This window comes from Amaranthus tricolor, chromosome 8, assembly GCF_026212465.1.
Source record: "Amaranthus tricolor cultivar Red isolate AtriRed21 chromosome 8, ASM2621246v1, whole genome shotgun sequence".
NCBI lineage: Eukaryota > Viridiplantae > Streptophyta > Magnoliopsida > Caryophyllales > Amaranthaceae > Amaranthus > Amaranthus tricolor.
The window spans coordinates 5,931,127-5,942,641 of NC_080054.1; the positions used below are offsets into that span (position 1 = coordinate 5,931,127).

Sequence of the window (11,515 nt, forward strand, 5' to 3'; positions counted from 1 at the left end):
ATGTAGATGGGTATTCACGATCAAGTACAAGTCAGATGGCACTGTTGAAAGGTACAAAGCTCGACTGGTGGCAAAAGGGTACACTCAGACATATGAAGTTGATTACTCAGAAACCTTTTCTCCAGTTGCTAAGCTTGATACAATTCGAATTCTGTTCAGCACTGCAGCAAACTTAGACTGGCCCCTTCATCAATTTGATGTTAAAAATGCATTTCTGCATGGAGAGCTACAGGAGGAAGTGTACATGGAAGCTTCACCAGGGTTTACATCAGGATTCTCAGAGAATGAGGGGTGCAGATTGAGGAAGGCTTTGTATGGGTTGAAGCAATTCAGATCACACCTTGTTTCTTAAAGAAGAGGTGGCAGAACAACATGCCTGATAATTTATGTCGATGACATGATCATTACCGGGGATGATAGAGACGAAATTGCAAATCTGAAGGGAAAACTATTTCAAGAATTTGAGATAAAAGACCTGGGTAGGCTGAAGTACATTCTAGGGATTGAAGTTCTTAGATCAAACAAAGGAATTTTCATATCCCAAAGGAAGTATGTTTTAGACCTGTTAACTGAAACAGGGATGCTAGACTGCAAACCCATCGAGACACCAATGATGATGAACCATGGACTACAGATGATTGAAGGAGGAAAATTAGCTGATCGGATGCAGTATCAACGCATGGTGGGGAAACTAATCTACTTAGCTCACACAAGGCCTGATATTGCATATGCAGTAGGAGTAGTCAACCGATTCATGCACAGACCACAGGTTCAGCATATGGACGCAGTTCATCGAATTCTCAAGTACCTCAAAGGATGCCCTGGAAAGGGAATTTTATATCAGAAGAATGGACATATTAATCTTGTGGCATATACAGATGCAGACTGGGCAGGTGATAGAGATGATAGAAAGTCAACTTCAGGCTACTTTACTCTGGTGGGAGGAAATCTAATCACCTGGAGGAGCAAGAAACAAATGGTGGTGGCCATGTCTAGTGCAGAAGCTGAGTTCAGGGGTGTAGCAAAGGGAATCACAGAAGTCCTGTAGCTGAGAAAGTTACTAAATGAACTGGGATTCCCTCTTAAAAGGAGTTGCGAGCTATACTGTGATAATCAAGCAACTATTAACATTTCAGAAAATCCAGTTCAACATGATCGCACCAAACATGTAGAAGTCGAAAGGCATTTTATAAAGAAGAAATTAAAAGCCCAAGTAATCAAGCTTCCGCATGTTAAGTCCAAGGATCAGCTAGCAGACATTCTTACAAAGGCAGTTGGGACTCAGTTTTTTGAAGAGGTTCTATGCAAGTTAGGGGGTTGGTGACCCTACGACCTAACTTGAGGGGGAGTGTTAGATTGTGTATTACAGTTATTTAGTATAGGACAGTTATTTTAGTAATGTAGCAGTTAATAGGACAATTAGGACGGTTATTCTTCATTAGAAGCAGTTACTTGAAGTTGTTGTATATATTATCATCATCATTATTGAATGATACACACTGAAAATAATTAGAAATAACAAAAATAATCAAAAATAACAAAGAAACTTGTTGTTAAACCAGAAATCAATTGATATCATTACACCAACTAGAAGCATCTCTTGGAAGAAAAGCTGTCACGGCCAATGAAGGGTCAAGCGTTTCCGCCATTATTTAAGCTTTAAACTTTCAACTAAAAATTGAACCTTGAAACTACCCTTTTAGATTATCTTCCCTTAAAATCAGAAATTCAATATTCCCAGATAAAAAGAAGGGAAGTTAATAACATGGAAAAAGAAAGATGTGATTTTGATCTAATTAATGATTTTGTTATGTTAATTTGGGGAAGAAAAAGTATCAAATAATGAGAAATTTCGTGACGGAGAGAGAAGGAATGTCGTATAGCTTTAGCTTCTGTTTACGTATGCTTTGTGAAACAATCAGAATTTATTTTATTTTTAATTTTTAGAATTTTTGGGATTGAGAGTTGTGCCAAATAGACAAATACTTTAAGAAATTAGGAAGAAAGTTGAGTTGAGGTTGGGATGACAAGTAGGGTCGTTATTTATCTATTTTTATTATGCTAAAATATATACATAATAAAGAGAAAGTAAAATAAATAAATAAGTAGGAAAAATAAAATTTATGCTCAATTGATTTTGTTACCATGTGAACTTGGTATTTATATGCAAAAATCTACAATAACTCACAAGTAGGGGCGAGGTTACATTGGGGCCACAAGAGGCCTGGTTTCCCTTATTAAAAATGCGATTATTTGTAATTTTAGCTTTTGCCGCCTTATCATTATATGATATAGTATAGTTTAAAGAGTGCAAAACTATAACATAAGTTATTATAGCTTAATGGTTGGAGTCACACATTTGTTTTCTGGTTAAGGGATCAAATCCTAATATTAACAATTATTTTTTTAACATACTAATAAATTTATATTATAATGCCATTATTCTTTATTTTTCATGATTTTACATTCATCCTTTTTAGTGAGTGTTTATATTTTTACTATCTTATTTTTAATGGAGTAGTATTTTCTTGGGACTTACTAGGCAATTAAGTGAGTTACAAACATTTGATTTTTTAGGAAAAGTTCAACTTTATTTGTTGAACATAACTTTTGTCATGATTCAAGTTCATTTTAGTCTATATGATTTTAAATTTTAATAATTTAACTAGTTTTTATGAGTAGTAATAAACCTGCTAGTATATTGACTATTTGGCCCCTCACCTAATTTAAAATTTTGGCTTCGCCCCTGCTCACAAATGCATTCATAGAGATAAAACTGTGGGGGTGTTCAAAATCGGATGCCGGATCGATCCGGGTACCTTGTTGCTCGAATAGTTTAAATCATTATCCGGTACCGATTCGAAAAACCGGATATCCGGAACTCGAATGTCCAATTTAATCTGGTTCGGACACCGGATATCCGATTTTCAAATTTTTATTTCTTTAGTCTTTAAAACAATTTTACGTTTTTTTCCACATAAATATTCAAGCACACTTGGCTTTCTTTCTTTAATCAAGCTTATTCTTTAAAACTTTGAATACAAATCATTTTGGAAATATGGTTGGATTTTCAAAAATCTAAATTAATTAACAATAAATTAATTATACAACTTAGTTATAATAGAAAATTGTACATATTAGTAAATTTAACAACCTAAATAAAAAAATTTATTATAAAATATTTATATATTTTAAAAATAAAAACTAAAAATAATAAAAAAAAATTAGTAAACCGGATATCCGAATATCTGATTTTGCCAATATTCCAGACCGGATCTAGTATCTGATTTAGAAAACGAATTTCCAAACATAATTATTCGATTTTCAAAATTCGGATAGTTTATTCGTTTTTTAAAATCATATGTCGAGTATTCCGTATCGGATTTAACACCCTTTGGTGAAAGCATCTAATGTTTTCCACACCTATTTTCAACATTCCCCCTAAGGAGTGTAGTGAGTATGATTCTCTCCTGATTTTAACATATATATCTCAAAGAAGAGACAATCCAATTTTGTGCGATATTTATTTCTTTATTATTCTATAGTTCATGTGCAAAATAAAAGTTTTAGCACTAGATGTTTGGTTCCCTCCCCTTTTATGAAGCCTCCACTAAGTTGTTATTATCTTCAAAAATTACACTTGGAGAATATATTATTGTGTTTATCTCATATTCTTCTTGAATATGACCAAAGACTAACCTTAACCAAACATATGCTACTTGTTTCATAAAGCGAAATCAATTCCGCATAAAGAAAGATGTTTCTATTCGGCTGAACACTTCTCTCAAATCATCTTTTATGCGTGGGGCTAAATGTTATCGTAACATTTATTTATTTATTTATTATTGTGAAATTACCTAAATGCACCATTGACTTTCATTTCCCGTTGACCTTGACTTTTTGTTGACCTTTAGTTACAGTTAAGGGGCTTATATGACTTTTTATTCTTACTTGTGCATCAAGTAACTCCTTTCATAAACTCAACTGCTAGTCAAACCCACTACTTATCACTACCACCCATAATGTTCATGTTCCATGCATTGAATTACCTTCTTATCCCTGATTCAATCACTATATAGTTGCTACAGAATTCATTTACCCCCTAAACTTACATATTGTCTATTGTTACTCTGTCGAAATTCACAACCATCGTACTTCCAAACAACATTCCAAACATAATCCATAAACATCTTGATATCTATTAGTCTTACATTCAATCAGTTATCATACTTCCATTGATTTCTGTCTTCCGATCTAATTTGAGCGTTAGAAGGGTTTTCCAGAAGATCACCCCGGACAAGGCTAACGTACTGCGTTGCAGGTATTTAAGTCATATCACACTTCCAGCTCATCAACCATTGACTTCATTAACGCTTCACCTTAAGGTATTCTAAGTGTCTTTTCCACTTTCTAGTTTCACAACTGAAACAAAACTAATCTTTTTGCACCCTAACAACTTCGCTTCAGTTGAGTCTTCTTAATGTTCCAGAAGAAGGATATTATGGGACAATTGAGATAAAATTACGTATTTCGTAAATTTTAAATTGTTTAAGGTGCCAAATATGTACAAGATGTCAAATTTGCATAGGCAAGGTAATATTTTAACTCAATAAAATTACTTAATTGGTAAATTTTGGTCAATTAAATCGTTTAAATTGATTTTATTATCTCAACCAATGTAATTTTTGTAATTAAAAAGTAGGTTTAAAACTCATGTTCAAGTGAAACATGGTTGTGAATAGTGACGGAGCAATGTAGTAAACAACAGGGTCATTTAAAGATATAAATTCAAACTACATTAAATTTGATAAGTAGCATAATAAAAGATTCTTATTTATTAAATTTAAACAGAGTCACCAACTGGTTTAAAACTCATGTTAAGATAACATAATGCAAGATTCTTAATTATTTTGATAAATGTCAAATTTACTCATAAAAAATGCAAAATAACCTCTATTATTTTCTAACAATTAAAATTTTTCCCTACTTTAATACGCCACTGATTATGGACAAATGCAACCCTAATTTTGTGGGATTCAGATGTCAAATTTTGGTGGTGCTACAGCTAAAGATGTCAAAATTTATTTTTTTTTTGAAACAATAAATAATATATATTTTTGACTGGATTTAATTTTATGGCAATATTTTTAAATTATTTAGTTAAGAATGTTTTGACAAAAAAGTAATGTGGCAAATTGGATGACCCATTTGGCATGATCAAAGACTTGATTTGCATGAAAGGTAGTACTGTGATGTTCTTGTATAGCAAACCAAACTAATTACAGCCTTTTAACTTCTTAGAAAGGCTCCACCAAAAAATAAGGGAATATGTTAGTTCAGCAACAGCAGCTCCAGCTAGAAAATTTGGATGGTATTTCGCCAGTTTTTCGGATGTACTCCGCTTGCTTCTCAGTCTTTGAAGCTTGCTTATTCATCTTCATTTCGGCAGCTGCACGTTTCTCTTCGGCCTTGTGTTTTGTAGTAGCAAGCTTGTTTGCGAACTTATCCTGTGCTTTGGCCCTCAATCTTTCCACCTCGACCTGATTAATTGTCATTAATAATCAACACATTAAATGTGGACTATAAACTCGATGCAAATACAACAGAATTTAGGCTTTTCCTCTGCTGAAAAGTATCATCAACGAGTGTTTGGAAGCTCTCGGTTATTTTATTGAACTCCTAAGTCGTACACATGAAGTATTCAGTTCTATAAAAGGCTGGAGGAGTCGAAAGCAAGCGCCAATGTGTGAACTGCAGGCTACATGGACCTAAATATTCTTCCTGATTCATCCTTTTTGATCTACAGCACAATAGCATCCTAGTACTGTTCTTTTTCTTACAAGGAGCCAATAGATAAACCTTTCACACAAGTAATACTGAACTTCTCTAATGTCGTTCTATGGTTATCCTTGTGAACCAAGTCTTCTCACAAGTAATTACAGAAGCATAGTTACATGGAACGCGAAATGTAGCCACGTTCTGCGATCCAGAAACGCCAATCACCAGGAAACGCGACCCAATTCGCTCAAGGTGACGTCCCGGTTTAAAAGACCTTTTTAAAAGGTATTTTGGCCTTTATTTACAAATTAAAGAAAAAAGAAGGTATAAAAAACGAGATGAAACCTAGAAATCTAAAAAAATCTACCTGAAAACTTAAAGCAAAATAATCATTCTAATTTAATTTTGTTTTCAAATATATATTTAATGCATAATGTATCCCATACCCAATTGTTCCTGAATCAATATAGGTTGCGTTCCGTGTTCCCGTTCTCATTCCTCGTTCCAAATCGAATGTCGTTCCAAGTAACAATAGCACAAATCTAGGTAACAATTGTGCTAACACAACTGTCGATTTTGTCTCATGATCAAATAGTAATACCATATCATACCATCATACCCAATGAATTCCGCTTATAAAGCCAGGGTCCGGCGGGGTAGATGACAAACAAACCATACCCGTACCCTCTCCTAAGTGAGGGCAGGAGGATTGTGATCAAATAGTAATAGTAGCCCTGAAACCCTATATCTTTACATGCAGTTATTACAAGAAGTTTTAGTTAATTGTTAGTGTTAGAAAACATATTTCAATGTTGTTTGATGTATGTATTTGCAGAACTATTGATTCTTTCCCATGAACAAAAAAACCATTTAGTAACAATACAACATATTGTAAAAAAAGCATGACAGGTGAAAATACCTCAATTTTTCTCATCTCAGCCTCAGTTTTGGCTTTTTGATGATTTTCCCATGCTTGAATTTTCATTTCTTCTCGCTCGAACCTGAATTATATAGCATTGAGTTACTACTCGTCCAGAAGACACAAATAGAAGCATTAAAGATAAATTTAATAGCTACTGTCTCACTAATGGGTACTCAAAGGGCTGCAAAGTAAAATACTTTCTTTTCCAGCTCTTATTATTCACGCAACAAAACAACAGTTCTCAGAGCAGATTTTCTGCTGACAAAGAAGCATTTTCCCTGTTGGCATCTTACTAGCCGTATGCTCTTCTCATCATGAGTTCAAAGAGTCGAACTCCCCATGATAAGGAATTTGGTATGCAATAGATTGCACAGACCACAGAGAATTGCTTCGCTAGCAAATTAACAGTATTCACAACAACATTCCATTAATGACAACGTCCCGAAACCCCAATGCCATTAAGCGGATAAAAAAGTAAAAACCATAGAAAACAGTTACATCATCTATTGCAAATGAAACAACCTTTATGCCTAAGTTATTTGTGTATACAAATTTCTTAAGAATTCAGCAGATAGAGCAACTCCTAGTCTCCTACTACTGCATTAGCCACTAAGGAATCTGGAATCCTGGATCCATCAGACCATCCATGGGCGGATCCACTATATGGTCATTGAAGTCGGCTGATATAATTTAAATCCAAAATAAAATTAAGCAATACATGTAAATTACCCCTAAATGAGTTGGTTGTGTATTATCTTCCACGTGAGTGACTAGGATTCAACACTCAATAAGGATGTTTACAAAAAAAAATTGAGTGTGCTATGTATCATAGTATGTCAAATGATGACATTATGTGTCGCTTCTAAAATACGAAAACGTTGTGTGGGCATTTGACTTTATTTATTTAATGGTGATTGTAATTTTTTATTTTAACTTATTGACATCACTTCTTTTTTTTCCTAGATCCGCCACTGAGACCCTCATGTTCTACTCAAAATTCACAGCCTTTTAAGCGACGCAAATTCTAACAGAAATTTGGACATTCCAATATATCAAAAGGAACAGATAAGAGGATACAATACATAGCCATATACTTTGCTTTCTCAGCGTCCTCCCAAGCTTCCGCTCTTCGCTCAACAACACTCTTAGACACCTGTTCTCCAGCAATAGTGTTCACTGCAGGTGATGTCCTCTCTTCATCATCTTTGCTGGCCCATGCAGCTATGTTCACTTTACCAAGCTGCACACCCATTTCCAATATTTCTTTTCTTGTTTTCATTTGCATCTCCTTTTCGGAGAGATGATTCCTTTGCAGAGTTAAGCTGTCGTTAATCATGTTTGTCTGTGCTGCTGATAGGTGACCTCTTTTGGGAGTTGACGATCTCGAAGAATTAGAACTGTGCACAGGTGATTTCACCTTGACAGGAGTTCCAGTCCTTGAAGGCTCCTGGCTCGCTATAGGAGTCATCTCTGTCCCCATATCCCTCATGGAAACGGATCTAGTAAATGCTGTAGGAGGAATCGACGTTTGGGCTGTGTTAAATGAATCGTGTTGACTGAGATGAACTACAAAAACAAATATTATGTTCATTCAATACAACAGTTGCAAATTATAACCATAATATCCTAACAAAAGTAAAGTCATTAATCTGAAAATGGTCAGGGTTATCGGATACAGAAAAAAAAAAAAAAAAAAAAAAAAAAAAAAAAAAAAAAAAAACAAAAAAAAAACAGAAGCTGAGACACTCGGATCAAACATTGCCAGCAGTAAGGATCAAGGACAATAACGAGAAACAAAATGTTGAAATGCTTACTAGCAGATTCACCAACAGAGTTTTCAATCATATGTGGCAGTTTTCCATGCGAATCAGGAAGTGGGTAAGGATCTGATTCCCAATTCACCATTTTCTGTGTGCCATTAACTTTCTTAGTTAAACTTGAATCCATCCTCTTCATCTCAGGTTCTTCAAAAGCAACTAACTTTTCTTCTGGAACTTCAAGAACTACTTTTGTTGCAGCTTTCCTATCTCCATGGCCGAAAATGTTAGTTTTCCTTGCCCCTTGAGAACCACGCAATAGCCCAGCTTTTGGTCTGTTGGAAGTGGGACTTGCTATCCACTTTTGTGCATCGTCCCATTTCGATGGTGCTGGCTTGGAGAACGGTGCAGCTAGAACTTTTGTGTTTCCATGCTCGGCCTTCTGAAACTCAAAGACTGATGATGACAACCCTCCATTATCATGGCCATTTGCATAGTATTCCTCAAACTCTTCATTTAACCTCACTCTTGAACTAACTACATTTTGATCTTTTGACTTGCGATACGTGATATCTGTAGTTGTTGTAGTTGAGCATTCAACAAATTCACGTACAACATCCACATCCTTGTAGCTCTCAGAGTAATCACAACCTGAACACGAATTTCAACATTGATAATACCTACAACATAAGTTGCACATAATGTTTGTCACCGAGGGTCAATTGGAAACAACCTCCTTGTTTGTGTTATTACTAACAGAGGTAAGGTCGCATACATCCGACCCGCAAACCCTACCCTAGGTGGAAGCCACTAAATGATCTTGCGGTAATGAAATGTATGACAATCTATAACAGCGCCAAAATGCATCTTTAAGTTTCAAAAAACGATTTGTTTTTACTTATACCTCGTGTTCACATACTTACAATGCTTAAGTGGACTCTGAATTTCTATTTCATAAAACAGTATGACAATCTATAACTAGATGGGCTACAGGGTTTCATAATTGCATCTCTTATCACATAATTATTAGCCTAAAATAATCAGTATGCACAATTATAATATAAGGTTGAAGTCTAATTCCTTCACCATGCAGACCTTTCTCAGTTTCTCTACAGTTCCATCATCATCATCCCTTTTCCCCATTAATGCAACGTGACAGTTTAAACTGGTTTTAATAGTCTTAAGATCACATTTAACCAACAATGTTTCATTTATCCAATGCCATTGCATATCATACCTAGGATTCTACTTAGGCGAGGTTTGAGGGTATGATGTACGCGCATTTTACTCTTGTAAAAATAAAGATTTTTTTTATTGACCCCTTGATAGCAAACAGCATCACATAAATAAGTACACATAATTTAATCAAGTCATTTTACAATACTCCTATATAATCTGAAACCAAATATTCATAAACCTCGGGTTTCATTGAGAATGGACACCAGATCACTCTTGACCAAACAAAGCAAATAAGAAAAATTCGAAAAACTACCCTCAAGAGTTGAATTTCTGTACTGATTATACTTAACTCCTTACATACAAAAGTCAATATTGTTTTTTATCAAAAAAAAAAGAGTCAACATTCTTACTAATAATTAGGTTTAGTCAATCAAATGCTATCAAAGTGTTAAAATCGTTGTAAAGTATATAACATATTATGCACCCCAACCATCAACTTAAATTGATGTTGACAACCTGAAATATGTTATATACTCTATCATGGCCCTCACATGATCTTGGTAGTAAACTATAGAACATATACTAATCCAACCACCAAACCAAATTCCTAGTTCAAAAGTAAATCATTGATAAAGTATGTAGAGTATATAATATATCCTAGTTCAGAAGCCTACCCCTTTTATATCAACTTTATCAATTCCATCCTTTTCCCCTTTTCTTTGATTCATCTTATTTTAGAAAAAAATAATTACACATTGAGTAACAATAAAAATATTGCCATAGTCTCACTTTTCCATTTTTATACAAAACAACAATAAATAAGTATAGAATCATCTACATACATTCAATTACATAAATTAACATAAACCTAAATAGCCAAAAAAATAAATAAAAAACAAACCAAATCACATCATGAAACCAAAATTTAAGCAAAATCACAAAATATAGAAGCATAAGGACCTGAATCATCTAAACCAGAATGCTGGGATCTTAAAGAACAAGATGAATCCATTTCTCCAAGAAGTTCCCTTCTCTTTTTCTCTACTCCCATTAACATACTCCTCAACTTTGCTGGTGACAACCCTCCTCCTTTCTACACCCAAAAAAACATATTCACAACTCAAACATAAACCCCACAAGCAAAACATCAAAAAGAATCTAACTTTGTCTGAAAAACTTCAAGAAAAGAAAAGAAAATCTTTCACCTGATGTCTTTCAATCCTCTCATACTCCATTTCAGCTAAAGTTCGTTAAATCAGCTCTAAAAGAATGAAAAGTTCCCACCTTTTCAATCTTCCATCACAAAGAATCTCTCTTACACCAGTCAAAGAAATGTACCTTTGCTTCCATGAATGGAAATTAGAGTCTTAACGGGCAAATTATGACGAAAAATGGAGCTCAGATTTAGCAGACCCGTTTTCTGTCTTTTAGTGTGCGGTATTTTGAGTAGACTGTAAACTAGGAAATAATTTAATTTTGTCCTTTTTATGGGGTTTTTTAGTTGTTTAAAATTTAATTGAATTTGGTACTTTTCTTAATGGAATGTGAGAGTGATATTTTTTTGTATTTAGATATTTTCCCACTTTGGATTCCAATTTATTAGCCGTTTTGCGCACCATTAAAGGTGTTGTAATAAATGGTAAAATTTGCATTGATAGTAAGAAAGTTTTTAGGAGTAATAAACTAATGATAAAAAGAAATGGGGACAATGTCTAAGAATCAAGACCCATTCTGATTTTGGATGATTTAATGAAGGCAAGACACATGGGGCATGGTAGATGATGAATGAAGGTATGATCAAAATTCAAAAGGTCCTTTTATTCTTGTCTCTTTAAGAGCTTGATTATTGAGTTGGCTTCTATATGACTTTGTCCATTAT

General features: G+C 34.2%; 1 protein-coding gene across 2 annotated transcripts; it reads right to left on the reverse strand.

Moving 5' to 3' along the window:
• Positions 1-4,966: 4,966 nt before the first annotated feature.
• LOC130820190 (uncharacterized) lies at positions 4,967-11,126 on the reverse strand. 2 transcript variants are annotated; one of them, XM_057685461.1, is made up of 6 exons: positions 10,842-11,126; positions 10,597-10,729; positions 8,515-9,108; positions 7,795-8,266; positions 6,698-6,779; positions 4,967-5,540 (listed from the first exon to the last, which is right to left on the reverse strand). In XM_057685461.1, exons 1-6 carry the CDS (start codon positions 10,869-10,871, stop codon positions 5,337-5,339), a joined length of 1,515 nt encoding a protein of 504 aa, XP_057541444.1. In that variant the 5' UTR covers positions 10,872-11,126; the 3' UTR covers positions 4,967-5,336. The 2 variants fall into 2 exon arrangements, with proteins under 2 accessions (XP_057541444.1, XP_057541443.1); XM_057685460.1 differs by having other exon boundaries at positions 4,968-5,540; positions 7,783-8,266; positions 10,842-11,125.
• Between the last annotated feature and the right edge of the window lie 389 nt (positions 11,127-11,515).

Coding starts and splice junctions, on each gene's coding strand:
- LOC130820190 (XM_057685460.1), bottom strand. CDS start 10,871: ATGGAGTATGAGAGGATTGAAAGACATCAG. Junction 9,109..10,596: donor TTCTGGTTTAGATGATTCAG/GTCCTTATGCTT, acceptor ATTCGTGTTCAG/GTTGTGATTACTCTGAGAGC. Junction 8,267..8,514: donor CTCTGTTGGTGAATCTGCTA/GTAAGCATTTCA, acceptor TTGTTTTTGTAG/TTCATCTCAGTCAACACGAT.